At 45.9% G+C, this 18,007-nt stretch overlaps 1 protein-coding gene across 2 annotated transcripts in view; it reads right to left on the minus strand.

Moving 5' to 3' along the window:
• Positions 1-5,475, minus strand: part of EEPD1 (endonuclease/exonuclease/phosphatase family domain containing 1) — a 127,078-nt gene extending 121,603 nt beyond the window's left edge. Inside the window, exons 1-2 of one of the 2 annotated variants that reach the window (XM_055590416.1) lie at positions 5,054-5,475; positions 3,538-4,581 (exon numbers count right to left, since the gene is read on the minus strand). In XM_055590416.1, coding sequence (XP_055446391.1) covers positions 3,538-4,421 — 884 coding nt within the window. In that variant the 5' untranslated portion in view covers positions 4,422-4,581; positions 5,054-5,475. Of the gene's footprint in view, positions 1-3,537; positions 4,582-5,024 lie in introns of both variants that reach the window. The other variant, XM_055590415.1, reaches the window with a different exon arrangement.
• Between the last annotated feature and the right edge of the window lie 12,532 nt (positions 5,476-18,007).

Raw genomic sequence — 18,007 nt, forward strand, 5'->3', positions numbered from 1 at the left:
CATTATGCTGTATACTTTAAACTTCTACAGTGCTATATGTCAGCTATATCTCAATAAAACTGGAATAGAAAAAAATAAACAATCTTCATTCCATATCTGGGCTATCATCAAATTTTGCAAGAGTATTTAGCAGAAGCATTCCTCTTTTAGACTTGCTCCATAAATCCTGAAAACAAGGAAAAACATTGCCTAAGATTGACCCTCGGCAAAGGAATCTGATGAAACCTGTCAGTTCTGTGCCACAGCATGACATCCTTGAAGGTTCCTGGTAATCGTGATTATTGAGCTTTCTGCTCTATCTCAGGCTGCATGTACAAAACATGATTTCTTGTAGCTCATACACACTTATCCACCAAGGCAGCAGCACCTCAGGGCCAAAAAGACTCCATCCTGTTAGAGTCTCAGCCAGGTATGTTTTAGTCTAAGAAAACACACACAAACCCACAGAGAGGAAAACAAGAGCCAGCTATTCCCTTTGCAAAAAAAGTGCCCAAGGGTTTGTGTTTCTCTGTGCGTATGTGTGTGTTTTACATTAGCTACATTTATCATATGGAAAAACTGAGACTTCGAGAAGTTAAGGAATTTCACCAATTTAACACATACAGAGGTGGAGCTGGGGGTTTTCTTTTTTTCTTTACAATGAATTTAATGTATGAAAATAGGACTAGTACACAATTTGGCAAATGCCCCTGGTTAGGCAGAGTGTGGAATGTCTGAACAAGAGGCAGGATAAAAGTAAGGTGCTTATAAAACGGCACACTTGCAAAGAGCACAGGTCTAAAGTTAGAAGGTTCTGGGTCCTAGTCCCAGCTGACATACTAATGAGCTGTGGGATAGAGGCAAGTCACTTAACTTCTTCGGTTTTAGTTTCCTTACTCAAAGATGGAGACTCAACAATAAACGCATGCATTACCTACTTCCCGGAGTTACTGAGAAAGCTGTGAAAATACAAAGGCACATTCAAAAGTCACATAACTACTATAATATATATATGTATATGTGTGTGTATATATAAAGAGCACCCCCAAAATTACCTGCATCCATTCTTGCTCAAATTAAATTTCTTTCCTCTTGCTAATAAAAGGATCGATTGGAATGTGAGATAATTTTGTGACTCAGGATGAACACAGCTCCTGGAGAATGTACACCGCTGTTTTGAGGACATGTGATCCACTCCGTCACAACCAGGCATCTTTCAGTGCCCTAACCAATGGATCCATTCCAGTTCTGCAGGGAGTCAGGCCCTAAGCCAATTACTTCAGGTTTACCAAACACTAACAAGGTGCTTAGAGTGCCCAGAACACTGAACACATCACGAACAGGCAAAAAGAAACACCAACCCGCAGGACAACAGATGTGGCCAAGTGTGAGAAATATCATGGCGACACAGGTCACATTTAAAGTGGCTGCCAGATGCTCCCTTCTATACCCTTCTGGGTAAGCTCTTCCTGAACTCTCACTTGAGGACAATAGTCAACTGTCTTCAACAAATCATCACCCCCTAGGAAATCTAAAGAAGAGACACCAGGACAAATCCCTCACTGGGCAAGTTACCGCTCTTTCTTGGCGCTCCTGGTTGACCCGGTCCGGAGCCCACTCTGAAGTCAGCTGTTTCCTGTTCACTCTCCCATTTTCCACCCTTCACATTTATCTGTTCTAGAACCTAAGTAAGCCCTTCAAACTCTGTCCAAAAAGACCATCACATGGTTGAATAACTACAAGGATGATGGGAACCATCAAAGAAAATATACCTAGAAAGCGCTGCCTGGACTCACCAGACTTGTCAGAAAAGACACTTCAGGGAAAACATTCACAGAGCAGCTCACAGAACATCTGACTGCCAACACACAGTACAAGGTGCAAACTTTATTGCGTATCAGAACTACCCAGAGGTTGCGAAAAGCCCAAGGTTCCCGTGGCAGTTGCTGATGCTGGTTTCCAGAGACCACACTTGAAAAATCTGTCATGGTAAGTGGGCAAGGGCTACCCAGTCGGTCATCCCCATGGGGCAACTTCAGCTCCTGATTCATCCTCCTCCATCCCCAAAATAAGCCTTAAGGAAACTCATAATAGGAATTAAACAATCAGCCCTCTGCCTCCCTTCTCCTTGCCCAGACATACAGCCATTCGGCCATGGATGAAAAGAACAACTGTCCAGCCATTCCGCACAGGTATCTCCTGGGTTGAGTCCTATTCTCCCCTGTGTACTACATGATTTTGCAAAAGGAGTGAGTTATGATGCAAAACAGAGGATGTGGAGTTGCAGGAAGTGCATTCGGGTTCCCCAGGTCCCCTTCCCTGAGTGGTGCAAGTTCCTAGCACTCAGTGACGGAGCACGCCAGTGGGACAGTGCCAGGGAAATGCTTTGACCCAATTTTCTCCTCACTCATTTTTCCTGATGCTCTGCCACAATGCACTGTGATTTCCCGCCGAGAAGTTACTTCATGTCACCAACAACCCAGTGCAAAAAAAAGTGTGTGGTCCTAAGCATACTGCATCTCAAGGCAGAAGTGGACGTGGGGTGGGGGGTGGTGTGGAATGGTGGCAGGGCCAATTCCCTTCAGAGCAGGATCCATACGGACATGAGTTTGGGTTTTGCCCTGGAAGGGACTATTAGAAATATTTCTTTCCTTCCCAAAGTTGATTGTGTTATATAATGCACTATTTCACAGCGGGAGTTACTGCTACAGTAATATTGTTTTGTTTTAGGGAGTGTCAACGGAAGTTCCCACAGAGAATAGCGTTGTAAATAAGGTAAACACTCAGTGATAAGAGGGCATCATACAACTCTCTTCTTCTATGGTTCAAATATGGAAATCTGGCCAGTGTTCACCATACAATCAGCTTGGCCTTTTCTGGCCCTCAGACAGGGGAGGTTTACATATATTTGGGGCTGTAACTGTGGGCCTAAAAACCACCTTCAGGCTAAATAAGGAAAAAGAATGAAGGGTGATTCATTTGCAGCGTTTTGGTAAATATATTTACATAGCGTGTATGTTTGCAAATACCTGGTCTTTGCAAAGATTTTTCTGGACACAAATTAGCATATTTGGTAGAACAAATGTGACTTTGCCTCCCAAGAAAAAAAAACTCTGACTAGCTTTTTCACCCATGCAGAAGGGCAACAGTTCCCAGGCTGTGAGTGCCTCATCTGGTGTAAACCCCATGAAGTCTTGGAAGTCAAACATTTTCCAAAGCAGTAACACTAATACAGTCTCCACTGACCCCAAATTTAGGAATTAATCTCAGACATACGCACAGAGTCAGACACGACTGAAGCGACTTAGCAGCAGCAGCAGCAGCATACCATGTTCAAGATACAGACCTCAAGTCCAGATAGCTCTATTTAGAAAATTCTGGAGCAGGAGAGCTCAGCCACTCAGAATACTGCACCATATTGGCTGTGGCCTCAAGCCCACTGATTTAAAAATCTTGCCCTCTCCATACCCGCCCCCAAATCCACTCATTTGCATGCACAGATGAGGCCATGCAAGAGCTGCCTTCATACCCAATGCCCTTGCTTGTTCTTATCCTCACCTGTTCTCCAGGAGCGTCATGCACACCACCTCTCGCACCCCGGGGTTGTTGGCCTTCTCCACCGAACAGCCCTGCAAGTTCCAGGTGGCCAGCCTCAGCACAGGCCGCCCGTCCCTCGTGCCCCCAAAGGCCTCCACCGAGGGCCTCGTGGAGATGATCTGCGTGGGCCCCCCAGGCGGCAGGTCTAGGTCTTCACTCTGCAAGCTTAGCGAGGTGGGGCTGGGGTGAGGCTTGGCGGTGAAGGTCAGACCGCCGTTGGTGTGGGTGGACGGAGGCCTGGACCTCTCGGCAAACACCTGGTGCCGTATCCTGTCCAGGAAGGCGGCATTGATCCCGCCCATCCTCACCAGGTCCTCGACGCTGCGGAAGGGCCCATGTTCACGGCGGTAGTCCACGATGCTGACGGCCATCTTCTCCGTGAGGCCCCGCACGCTCATGAGCTGAGCCGGGGTGGCTGTGTTGATGTTGACACGCGGGGTGAGGGGCACGGCAGCGGCGGTGGCCAGGTGGTGAGGCTGCTGCTCTGCCATCAAGTCCCTCCTCAGGGAGCTGGGGGAGTGCTGCGCCGAGCTGCCCTTGCTGCTCACGCAGATCTCAAACTTGACCTGCTCCAGTTTGGTGGCACCCACGCCACTGACCAGTGCCAGGTCCTCCACTTTCTTGAAGCCACCGATGTACTCGCGGTACTCCACAATGCTCCGTGCCACCGCGCGCGTCACCCCCGGCAGGGTCATCAGCTCCTCCTCCGTGGCGGTGTTGATGTTAAGTCTCTCCTGGTTGACCAGGATGTTGCTGAAGTTGCAGGCTGCGCTGAACTTGCGACTATGGGACAGGTCCGAGGGGTCCCGGGGGATGGAGCGGTGGCAGCCCAGGGTGCTCCCCATGGCAGGATCAGGAGTCCAGGAAGCCTTTTGGCTAGGGAGGAAGCCCAGTAGACCTCACAGGCACAGAGGGAAGGTGCAGGATTCAGGGCATGAAATGGTTACCTAGACAAACATTAAATAACCTGCCCCGAGTGTCCAAAACTACCTTTCACTTGGCCACCTGGAAAACAAATAAACACAAATCGATTGAATCAGTTAATCAGTTTGCATTAGCACTCCCTACCTACAGCTTGGATTCTTAGCCAGGAGTCCAGGGCTGATGTCTGTCTGTGAACCTTAGGAAACACACACAAGGGGGCTGTCCCATGAGGATTTACCTCTAGTGAAGCCCAATTTTTATCACGTTAGGGTCAAAAAACGCTATAAGCAGCTTCTCCTGGAAGGAGACCTATACCCACCAGCCTACTACACCTCTCCTCCTTGCCTCTCAACTCTTTCAGCACTGGGGCCATCTCCCCGCCTCCAGTCGCTTCCATTTAAACTCTCAGGCAAAAGGGAGTGGGCATCCCCACGCCCCCGGCTCCTGACACTCAGCACCACCAGCAACTTTGAAATTCCATCCTCACTAATGCGGGCACGGAGAAAGGGTTTATCATCCTCTACCAGAGTTGGCGCCGTTCCTAGCGCCCCACCTCTCAGCTGCTCCTTTGGGGCGTCCTCCTTCCACCTGCGGCTCCGAAGCCTGAGCCCAGCCCAGGACAGCGCCGGCGCAGGTGCTGATCAGCGGCTGGCCGCGGGATCCCTCCCACGCCACCTCGGACCGCGCGTCCCAGCTGTTTCTGCTGGAGAAAACTCTTGAGTGCCTCCCAGAACCGGCAGGAGCTGCAGGGCTTCGCGGAGGCGGCAGCGGCAGTGAAATCCGGACGCTGCGGCTGCACCAAGACTGGCGGCGCTGCCGCAGTTGCGTTCATCCAAACGAAAAGTCCTTCTCCCGACTCGGACGCGGTATCCGCAAGAACCGGGTCCAGAGCCCAGCACCAAAGCCACAGCCGCCGATCGCCGTCTGTGTCAAAGCCGAAGTCCCGGCCGCCAGGCCCGCGCCTCCTCCCGCACTACGGCCACGCCTCCTCGCGAGCTCCAACCCCTCCTCCGGACTCCGAGGGCACGTGGGGGCGGGGCCGGAGCTCTAGCCCGGACAACGGGGCTTCAAACCCGAGAACGCGAGGCGGGCCCTGATGTTCAGGAGGCGGGGCCGCGGGGCGCGGGGGCGGTGCCAGGACGCGAGGTGGTTGGAATGCAAGGCCCAAGAGTGTGAGAGGCGGGGCTATGCTGCGAGAGGACTGGCCCCAGCGTGAAGAGGTGGTGATGGAACCCCGAAAGCAGAAGCAGGGCCTGGGCGGAAGGGGGCGGGCCCCGTGAGCATGGAGGCGGGGCTGACGCCACCCTTGCAGCGGCGGGTCACCCGAAGGCTGTTCTCCGGTCCGCTGCCCCTGAGCTCGGGTTGCTACCGGGGATCAAAGGCTGGCTGTATGGCATAGAGGGTTTTTAGTCTCGCCCGAGGCGGGACTCTCCCGACAGCTTTTCGGTGGGCTGCAGCTAGGGGTGCGGCAAACGCTACCGGGCCGTCAGCCCAAATTTAGTCCGTCTTTGGGGCGTGGGGACAGGGCGAAGACACTCCCTGTGTGGGAGGCACACCTACGGGTCGGGAGCCTAGCCTGCGTTCTGAGAACATTCGAGGACTGAATGGGAACTTTTTATCTTCCGCCGCCCTCTTTCGTCCTCCTCTTTTCTTCCTTTTGTGTATTACCTTTACCCTGCTTACATACAACCCTAGCAACTCTATGCTACTAGGAGCGGGCGCGCACTGCCGGTTCGAGCTGTGTTCGCGTAGGTCACTTACTGCGTTGCTCATTTGCACGTTTAGCTCTCTGAGTAAATACGGATATTTCCTGTAAGAATTAAATATAGTTATTAAGGAGGAAGAACATGCTAGCTGGAAATGGAAGCTGGCTTCCCAAAATTCAGAAGGGTTTTTGAATCATGCCACTAAAGGACAGTTTAAAAATTAAAGAGTCGGCTGTATTACAGCAAATACATGGAGCTGCTGCTGCTGCTAAGTCGCTTCAGTCGTGTCCGACTCTGCGACCCCATAGACGGCAGCCCACTAGGCTCCTCTGTCCCTGGGATTCTCCAGGCAAGAACACTGGAGTGGGTTGCCATTTCCTTCTCCAACATGGAGCTAGAGTATTCAATTAAACAAACCGTGAGGTGATACCACTGAATACTTTGATCTTGGGTGTTCATTGACCTCTGAAGTTTCATCCCCAATCAATGTGACCGATGGATGCTTCTGCTTTAAATTCCCCAGGCTAGGTCAGCAAAAACCAGCTCTCAGGGAAGGCAGAGGTACTTCAGAGGTGAAATGTGAGCCAACCAAGACTTGACAAAACGCTGTTGCCTTTCTTTGTATACTGGTTGGGACTGTTAATTGCAGATGACAGAAATCCAAGTCAAACTAGCTAGGCAAAAAAAAGGGGGGGGGGGCATTTCCTGGTTTTTGTAGGGGAAAGTTAGGGAATAGATCTTACCTATGTTTCTCAGGACTGCATGCAGCCCAAAAGTCAACAGGATCTTGTCTGACCCCCTTTGTCTCCTCTACTTGCTTCCTCACTCTAGGCTACATTATGCTACTCCTTTCCTCCTGTAATTCTGTTGTGATAAAGAAAAAAAAATTTTTAACCAGAAAATATCTTAAGAGGAGGGAGAAATCTTTGTTGATCAGAATGCCTTAATGGGCTTTAGTGGCTGTGGATGGACAGCCTAGGGGCATTGCTAGTTGGGCTGGAACATTTTCATTGTTTAATCTAGAACACTTCTGAGGGTAAGAAGAAAACTATTAACTTCACTGGCACAGCAGACATAATCTGGTTTTGTTTCCTATGAACAGAAGCCTATGTTCCACCTTTTAGAAATGAAGCCAGGGACTTTCCTGGTGGTCCAGTAGCTAAGACTCTATGCTCCCAATGCAGGGGTCCTGGATTTGATCCTTGGTTAGGGAACTAGATCCCACATGCTGAAACTAAGAGTTCACTTGCCACAGTTAAGAGTTTGCAAGCCACAACTAAAGATTCTGCATGCCACAACTAAGACCTGACACAGCCACATAGATAAAAGTCCTAAAAAAGAAAGAAAGAAAATAAATAAAGCCAAAATGTAGCTAAACTACTGTGCATTGAAACAAGCAAAAATCACAATAGGATGGCTAAATTTTAAATAATTGACCATACCAAATGTTGATGAGAATGTGGAGCAATTGATACTCGCATACATTGCTGGTGGCAGTGTGAGAAGATACAACCATTCTGGAAATCAGTTTGGCAATTTCTTAAAAAGCTCAACATACATCTAGCATGAAAAATTAAATATCAGTCGCTCATGTCTGACTCTTTGAGACCCCATGGACTATAGCCTACTAGGCTCCTCTGTGCATGGGATTCTCCAGGCAAGAATACTAGAGTGGGTAGCCATTTCCTTCTCCAGAGGACCATCCCAACCCAGGGATCAAGCCTAGGTCTCCTGCATTGCAGGCAGATTCTTTACCGTCTGAGCCGCCAGGGAAAAACCCAACAATTCCATTCCTAAGTATTTACCAAGAAGAAATAAAAGCATAAACCCAGTCTTGGGCATGGATTTTAATAGGAACTTTCTTCTAAAGCAAAAACCCAGGAACAACCTAAATCCACCAGTAGAGAATGGATAAACAAGTTGTGGTATATCATCCATATAGCAGAATACTACTCAGTAATAAAGAAAAAACTATTAATACCCACAATATTGAAGAATCTCAAAACCATACTGAAAGAAAGCCACACCACCACCCAAAAAAACCTAAATATTTTGTGATTCCATGGAAAAATATAAACTAATCTATATACAGAGAAAGCAGATCAGCAGTTTCTTGGGGATAGGATGGGTTAAAAAAGGACACAAGGAAACTTTGGGGGATGCTAGAAATGTTTGGGGTTTCATGGCTGTATGTATTAGTATGTCAAAACTGACACAATTGTACTCTTTAAATATATGCAGTTTAGTGTGCTTCAGTCAGACTTCAACAAAGACTGGGAGGAAATCTTAAAAAAAATCAAAATAAAAAGGAGTGCTCTTTGAACTTAAAGGGAAAAAAGAAAGGACAGGATAATTTTAGGGAGGAGGGATATGTGACCCAGGGTGGAGAGGAGGAAGTTGAAGGGGAACATGGGTCCAAGAAGGTGAGTCTGGAGCTAGTAGAAGAGACCCGTGAACATCCCCAAGTTAGGATGGGGGACCCAGCAGGCCGGGTGTCATGAGGCAGAATACAAATGCATTGTTTTAAGCTTATAAATACTGAAGTGGTTGCCTCACAGCGAAGTGTATCATATAGATGTGATCCTCAGGTCTTGTTTCTCCAGCAAGAAAAGCCAGTGTCACGGCTCCACATGTTGTCCCCTTTACAACTCACTGACCTTTGTCTCATTCTTAGGAAAGTTTCACCAGGCTTTGATTTCCCCTAAGAAAAGAGGTTTTTGTTTTTATTCAATTGGGTCATGAGAAAATTTTGGCAAGGGCCTATCTCTTGCCTAGTGGTTTATGAGTGTCTTGTGACAGCTGTAGCAATAAAGCAGGGTAGTTTTTTTAAATGATTATGTTTAAACAAAATGTTTCATATATATATATAGGCTGTACTGGGTCTTGGTTGCTGCGTGGGATTTTCTCTAGTTGTGGACAGCAGGGGTTACTCTCTAGTTGTGGTGCTCGGGCTTCTCATTGTGGTGGCTTCTTTTGTGGGGCAAGAGCTCTAGAGTACGTGGACTTCAGTAGCTGCAGCTCCCAGGCTCAAGAGCACAGGCTCAATAGTTGTGGTGCACAGGCTTAGTTGCTCTGCGTCATGTGGGATCTTCCTGGATCAGGGATCTAACCCATGTCTCCTGCGTTTACCCAGGGAAGCCCCCCAAATATGTTTTTTTATTGCATTTATTTCTACTGAGCCGTTTCCCCTCCTCCACAAACACAGAAGACAGGATGGAGAAGAGCAGGGAAGAGGAGAAATGCCCAGGGTAACAGTCTAGCCTCAGAAGTTCATCCAGGTGCAGGGCAGGGGCTGGCCTGGGTCTCCAGCCAGGGTCCTCTCCTCTTGTCTCCTTAGTGCCCCGTGGCAGTCCTTTGAACTGCCAGTTATCTTGGATACTATGCTTTTGAAGGCCATAGAGATGGTGGATATCTCCTTATCTGAACTCCTGAGTGAAGGCCGGACAGATTGCACACCTGCGTCCTCCACCACGCAAAGTCCTCTCCAGGAGGGGCCCTGTACCCACAGCAGCTCAGCTCCCACCCACAAATGTTTTCTTCTAGTATCTGATCTCCTGAACCACCTCTTTGAGCTCCATGGATCTTGTGATCATCATGTGTAAAGTGCAGGGAGCCCACCTGACCTCCCAATGTGTTTTCTGGTTTATATTACTGCCTGGACTAATTGAGGTTTCATCTTTGCTCAGCTTTCAGCTTCAGGCTGGTTCTTTCTGATTGACCTGAAACACAGGTGCAGATGAAGGTAAAGGGCTTTTACCTTCCCATTGGCCCCTGGCTGCTGCTGGGAGAGAGGCTGGGGCCACATTGTCAGGCAAACTCTGGTTGTCAGACCCTGTCTAAGCTGCCCGGGGTGGATGGAGTTTTCTTTGGAGGATAACCTTTGGGGAGTTTAGGTCCATCTGGGGGTTCCACCAGTGCTGCTGGTGATGTGTGGGTACAGGGGGAGACCACAGGGCCACACCAAGGGAAGTACTGGGATGGTCTTCTCCAGCCAGGTAGGGGCTTTCCATCGTAACTGCTGATCCCTGCTGTCAGGCCACTGATGTTCATGTGCTGCTGCTCTGACTGTTCTCAGAGTAGGAATGAAGCTCTGCTGTTTTGGGTGAGCTATAATTTGCAGGATAGACAAGAAGGGCAGCTGTTGGTTAGATTAGCCAAAGGAGCCAGTTTCAGGGTAATGATACAGCCCTCCAGCTCAGATATCTTGTTGGCTAGGAGCACATAGGTGACCATGACTTCAGTTCATCATACATCTGGCCCATCTACAAGTCATGGATCCCTCCCCATGTGTAGCTCATGGCCATCATCAGCTCAGTCTACCTGGGATCCTTGTGGTCAGGTAATGGCTCTATGTAAGGTATTAGTCCCTCCCTTGGCCCATGTTGATCCATGAATCCTTTATGATTTCTTCTCAAGAGCCTCCTTTGATGAAGTTGAGGATGATGGATTTCTTGAGCAGTTTTTCATACCCCATGGACACGTTGAAGGGAATATTATGTATTCTGTTGAGTGCCCACCCCCATAATAAAGAAAAAGGTGAGAAAAAATAAAGAAAAATGAGGGAAATTGAAAAGAAAAATGTGAGAAAAAATAAAATGAAAAATAAAAAGTAAAACACAATAAAGACAAATAAAAGTGGGATGAAAATTTTTAAATTAGAAAAATTAAAAGGATAGAGAAAAATGAGAAAAAGAAGGGGGCAAGGGGAATAGTAAGCAAAATAGACAAAAGGCTAAAGAAGAAAAAATTTAATTTTGTTGAAAATCCCTCAGATAACCAAAAGCTACCTTCTAGGGCTGCTGCTGCTGCTAAGTCGCTTCAGTCGTGTCCGACTCTGTGCGACCCCATAGACGGCAGCCCATCAGGTTCCACGTTCCCTGGGATTCTCCAGGCAAGAACACTGGAGTGGGTTGCCATTTCCTTCTCCAATGCAAGAGTGAAAAGTGAAAGTGAAGACGCTCAGTCTTATCGGACTCCTAGCGACCCCATGGACTGCAGCCTACCAGGCTCCTCCGTCCATGGGATTTTCCAGGCAAGCATACTGGAGTGGGTTGCCATTGCCTTCTCCGAGCTTCCAGGGCTAGACTGACCAAAAACCTTGGCCTAGCCAGGGACCTACATAGGTGTCTGAAATTCTATAACAATGGCTCCTTATGAGGTCAGAGCAAGAAATGGACCCATCACAGCTAGAGAGAGCAGAGTGATATTCTCTTTTCTGATTCAAGAATCATTTACTGTTTTTTGTGTTTTTTTTAAGGTGCTTTTTGTTTATGTGGATTATAGCAATTGACATTTACCTTCCTTGAAATTAAAACCTGTAGGGTGACTCAGTGCCCTTTTCCTTTCTAGTTTGAAAAGCTATAATAATTTTTGACTTTTAAAAAGTTCGTAATGTCTACACTTAAAAATTTAATTCTTTTTTTTCTTTCAACTCTGAATGACTGGTCTCAAAATGGTACTGTCACAACTCCACTAACATCATGATACTATACAGAAATGTTCCTTTGCATGAAATAATGTAATGTTTTTGTCTGGCTTTGGTATTAGGGTAGTGCTGGTCTCATACAACAAGTTAAGAAAGTATTCCTTCTGCTTGTATCTTTGGGAAGGAATCGTAGAGAACTGGTATCATTTCTTCCACATTTACTTGGCAGAATTCACTGGTGAACCCATCTGGGCCTGGCGCTTTCTGTTTTGGAAGGTTGTTGATTCAATTTCCTTAATAGATATAGACCTATTCAGATTGTCTATTGAGGAAGCCTTCCCCACCCCCTACAAAGTCCTGTTTTTTAAGAGAATTAATCAAAACATTTCTATGACAATAAAGTAAATAGAAAGGATTGTAAAAAAAAAATTTCCCATTGGCAATCCATTTGTCTGTAAATGTGCCAGTTTATCTGCCAAGGGGTCAACTGCTGTTAGAAGAACCTATTTCTCTGTTGAGATACATGGAAGAAACAGCTCTAATTCTTGTAAGCAAGGCTGCATCTGTTTTGGTTTTACTAAATGGCTTAGCCTGAGCCCCCACAACTGAAGTCAAGAGCAGTTAAAAACAGGCACCTCAATTTACAACTTCCAGGGAACCCAGAAGTGTTATTTTTCCTTCCTTCAGTGGACTTGGCCTTCTTCCAGGAAAGTGGATTGAAAGGCAGGAAAGAAATTTTGACAGTACCAGTTTGGGTTTCTTTGTATCAAATTCCTTCTTACAAAACTCATCTTCTATTGACTCATAAATTGTTTCATTTCATGTCTGACAGTTGAAGGCTTTTGTCATTTCCCCCAACATCTTAAATGCCTCTCTGAGTGGTATTTTATTTCTTATGGAGCATTTGGCTGGAGATTATTATAGCAAAGTCCCAACAGAACAAGGTGGCTTCATTTACAGTACCAGAATGGAGAACATTACCATCAGAGGCTCTACGTTGCCTCTGATGGTAGTGTCCAGAGTTGTTGTTATTATTATAGGAAATAATATTCATTAATTTTTAAAGACGATGTGATTATCACCATCACACTTAGGAACTCTAGCTCCTGTTTGCTTTATTCATTTCCTCTTAAAAGCAACATGTGCAGTTAGTTTCAGATTTCTGCTTTCTCATAGTGTAGCTAATTCTTTATTGTTGATTAAATTGGAGGGTTTCTGAAACATACTTCTTGGTAAAGCTTAGCACTTTGATTTCTGGGTGCCTAATTAGGAGACTTTGCTTAGCTCAGAATGCTCCAGAAGCAGAGGAGGGAATCAGGCAATGCCCTTGGGCCCTGCACTTCTGTGAGTGGGGTGAGGAGCCTCCTTCAAGCAGCCCATGGGCTGGAGGAGGAAGTTCCTCTGGCTGGAGGTAGGGGAGACAGCTCTCATACACACACAGGCAGCAGGCGGGCCTTCTCTGCTCTGCCTCTCATTTTAGGCTCGCTTGGCAACATCAGCCCCAATGTCAACACTGTGCCAAGTTCAACTTATGATGCACTTTTCTGGTTCTCACCTTCTCTCCCTTTACCATTGCCATTGCCATTCTTTTTAAGCTACTGCTGCTGCTGCTGCTAAGTCGCTTCAGTTGTGTCCGACTCTGTGCGACCCCATAGACAGCAGCCCATCAGGTTCCACGTTCCCTGGGATTCTCCAGGCAAGAACACTGGAGTGGGTTGCCATTTCCTTCTCCAATGCATGAAAGTGAAAAGTGAAAGTGAAGTCGCTCAGTCGTGTCTGACTCTTAGCGACCCCATGCACTGCAGCCTACCAGGTTCCTCCGTCCATGGGATTTTCCAGGCAAGAGTACTGGAGTGGGGTGCCATTGCCTTAAGCTACATTTCTCCTAAATATTGGAAAAGGCAGGCCTGATAATCTAGAGTCATAGTCCTACTTCCAGGAATGACTTCCTTAAGAAATTAACCTTGAAGGATTTAAACAGCATCCTCCAAAGTGTGATCCAGTAGTGGTGAGGAAGAGACAGTTAAGAAGACACAGAGCTAAATACAATCGAACTCCTCAGTTGGGAATCTTTCCCTTTTCATTTTTCTGGCCATCACTAAGAGGAAAGTCTCAGGTCAGGGCTGCTGTGACCATAACGTGTTCTCAGATCTGGTAATCTCTTTCCATAGGGGACTCAGTGATCTCAGGTTCAGAATCTTGACAGGCAACAGTATTAAGATAAAATTTAATTATATTGTTTTCCTTTGGGGATTTGATATAGCTGTCCCGTATACAGTCATATATCTCCAGGTCCACATGGTGCTCAGATATGGCAAAAAACCCTAAATGTATTCAAGAAAGACTGCAGTATGCTGCTGCTGCTGCTGCTAAGTCGCTTCAGTCGTGTCTGACCCTGTGCGACCCCATAGACGGCAGCCCACCAGGCTCCCCGTCCCTGGGATTCTCCAGGCAAGAACACTGGAGTGGGTTGCCATTTCCTTCTCCAGTGCATGAAAGTAAAAAGTGAAAGTGAAGTCGCTCAGTCGTAGCTGACTCTTCGCAACCCCATGGACTGCAGCCCACCAGGCTTCTCCATCCATGGGATTTTCCAGGCAAGAGTACTGGAGTGGGGTGCCATTGCCTTCTCCGAGACTGCAGTATAAATACCACGTTTTACAGGCAGTAGTTCTTCCCTTGGCACTGCATGGGAACGCCAGGGGCACTTGTGAAAATCTCAATACCCAGGCTCCTCACCCCCAGACCAATTCAATTAGAAACTCTGGGTATATGTTAAACCTCCAGATGACTCTGATGCATAGTTTGAAAACAAGTGCTTTAAACTGATCTTAGATTAGAGTATAAATGAGATAGAGACCGTTTAAATTTAATGTGATGATTGATATGATTAAGTTTAAATTGACCATCTTGATGTTTATTTTCTCTTTGTTCCACTTAATCTTTTTTCCCTCTTTTTCTGCCTACTTTTGGATTGATTACTTTTTTGTAGCAGTTTTTTTGAGATACAATTCACCAATTTAAAAAGTGTGTAATTCAGTGATTCCTAGTATATACACAGAATTGTGCAGCCATCACCAGATTTATAGAACATCACTCCAAAAAGAAGCCTCATACCTTTAGCTATCACCCCCAAATCTTCCCATTCCTACCCCTCCCCCAGCCCTAAGCAAATACAAATCTACTTTTTGCCTTTATAGATTTGCCTAATCTGGGCATTTTATACAAATGGAATCATATAATATGGGCCTATTGTGACTGGTTTCTTTCACTTAGTAGGATGTCTTCATGGTTCATCCATGTTGCAGTACGTATCCATATTCATTCCTTTTTATAAATGAATTTCACTGTATGGATATACCACATTTGTTTATCCATTCATCAGTTAATGGACATTTCATGAATAATGCTGCCACAAATATTCATGTTTTGTGTGGACATATGTTTCATTTCTCCTGTGTATATTCCTAGGAGTAGAATTGCTCAGTCATATGATAATTCCCAGTCGTAAAGGAAATCAACCCTGAATATTCACTGCAAGGACTGATGCTAAACCTGAAGCTCCAATACTTTGGCCACCTAATGCGAAGAGCCAACTCTTTGGAAAAACCCTGATGCTGGGAAAGATTGAGGGCAGGAGGAGAAAGGGGTGACAGAGGATAAGATGGTTGGATGGCATCACTAACTCAGTAGACGTGAGTTTGAGCAAACTCCAGGAGATAGTGAAGCACAGAGAAGCCTGGAATGCTGCAGTTCATGCATTTGCAAAGAGTTGGACATGACTTAGTGACTGAACAACAAATGATAACTCTGTATTTGAATTGCTGCCAGTCTGTTACAAAGTGACTGCCCCATTTTACATTCCCACCAGCAGTATATGAGGTTTCTAAATTCTCCACATTCTCTCCAAAATGTGTTCATATCTGTCTTTACATTAATAGCCATCCTAGTTGTTATAAAGCAGTATCTCACTATGGTGTTGATTTGCATTTCCCTGACAACTAATGATGAGCATCTTTTCAAGAGCTTACTGGCCATTTGTTTATCTTCTTTGGTGAACTGTTCCATTTTATCTCCTTTGTGGCTCATTAGCTGTAAACTTTGTATCATTATTTTAGTGGTTGTTAGGGTTTATATTATAGTGTATATCTTTAATTTATCACTGTCTACCTTCATGTGATATCTTACCACGTCACATGTATTCAAAAATTGTACACAAGTACACTTCCATTTTTTCACCCCCAACTTTTGTGCTATTGTTGTTACATCTCTGGTTAGAACAGATGCTCTCTTTTTTGTAGAATGCTGGTGCTCTGTGACCCTGAGGGAATAGGATTTGTCATGGGAAACTAATGGGAAGCAAATGGGTTCATTTTTTAGCATTTGTATTGTTCCTCAAGAGCAGGCCAGGTCCAGCTCTAAGAGTCACCAGACAGAACATCAAGAAGGGCCTGGATTCAAAGGCAGGGAAGAGAGGAGATCTTAGAGTGGTAGAAACCTTTTGAAATCTTTGAGGCACCTTCAACAGGTTCCTTATTCTCCTGAGGACCTCCTTGACTGCATTCCTCAGCATCCACATTGCTGGGTTCATGACTAATAAGTTGGTCAGTTGCAATGATTACATATGAGTCAGGGCAGGGCAACAGAGAGTCATGGCTTAGTAACAGAGAAACTTGGATTCAAATACCAACTTTACCACTTATAGATACGTAACCCAGGGATAAGATCTTAACTCTTATGAGCCTCAGTTTCTTCACCTATAAATTTGGAATAAAGATTCTTGCCTCCTAATGTTGTTAAACGGATTAAATGAGGTGAGGCAGGAAAAGAGGCCAACATATGTGACATAACAAGCACGCCACTAATATTTTTATCCCTTCTATATGACTCTTTACCTGCATTAGCCAACTGTATTTCTTCCATTCCTTATGTTTCTTGGGAATTCATAATTCAGGGACAACACTGACTTTGAGAGCCTTTTTCCTATTCCTACTCTGAAAATTCTAATGCGTTCACATACTTTTATGAGATTGTCACAAACTCTCTACTGTTCAACATGTAGACCTACCATTTATTGGACTGACACTATGCCAGGCATGTACTGGGCACCTTGCCTGCCTTATTTTCAAATTTTATTATCAACCCCATATGATGGACAGGGTTTCTCCACCTTCTAACTATTGACCTCTTAAGCCTGATAATTCTTGGTTGTGGGGGCTGTCCTGTGTGTTGTAGGATGTTTAGCAGCATCCCTGGCCTCTCTCTACTCACGAGATGCCAATAGCATTCCTCAATTGTGACAATCAAAAATATCTGCAGATATCGCCACATATCTCCCAAGGGGCAAAATCTTCCTCAGATGAGAACCACTGGGATGGGATTGGTATCAATCCCATCTCCCTGTGAAGAAGCCACAGTTCAGAGTAGTAGAGAGCTATGCTCAGAGCCACGCAGGTACCAAGTGGTGGACGCAGGATTCAACCAGAGCCCAGCTAGCTCCTAAGCCCCGCATTACAGTGACTTGAGATGTACCCTCATCTGCAAAAATGGTCTCAAGTACTCTGGACACACTTGGCCCTAAATGATACCTTTCATGCTGAAGGTGCCTAAACTCTGGATTCTCCTTTCTCAAAACCAAAAACAGGCCCCAAAGAAGAGATAAGATAGCCATTGTTCACAGGTAGGGCTCAGAGGGACAAGAGCAACATACCATACGCAGCTGGCACCCAAACATGCTTTTTTCCTTTGGCTGCACCACACAGCTTACAGGATCTCAGTTTCCTGACCAGGGTTTGAACTCTGGCTACCGTAGTGAAAACCTGGAATCCTAACAACTAGGCCACCAGGGAATCCCTAAACATGCTTATTGTTTGGACTTCCCTGCCTGGTGATCCAGTGGCTAAGACTTCATGCTCCCAATGCAGGGAGCCCAGATTCTATTCCTGGTCAGGGAGGTAGATTCCCCATGTCACGATGAAGACTCAACACAGTCAAATAAATAAATAAAATTTTTAAATATTTCTTAAAAGGCAACACAACTTTCACAAAAGACCAAAGCATGCTTTTTTTTAAAATGAGGGGTGTTATGTTTTGAATCATATTCCCCAAGATACATGCTGGAGTCTTAATCTCTGGTTCCTGTGACTGTGACCTTGTTTGGAGAAAGGGTTATTGCCAATATACTCAAGATGAAGTCATGAGGGTGGCCCCCAATCCAATATGACTGGTGTCCTTGTAAGAAGAGGAAAATTTGGACACAGATCTAGAAGGAAGGCCATGTAAAGATGGAGGCAGAGATTGGAGCTATGCTGGCAAGAGCTGGAAAACATCTAGGGCTATCAGAAACTGGAAGAACCAAGGAAGGATCCTTCCCAAAGAG

The sequence above is a fragment of the Bubalus kerabau genome, chromosome 8, assembly GCF_029407905.1.
Source record: "Bubalus kerabau isolate K-KA32 ecotype Philippines breed swamp buffalo chromosome 8, PCC_UOA_SB_1v2, whole genome shotgun sequence".
In the NCBI taxonomy this organism is placed as follows: domain Eukaryota; kingdom Metazoa; phylum Chordata; class Mammalia; order Artiodactyla; family Bovidae; genus Bubalus; species Bubalus kerabau.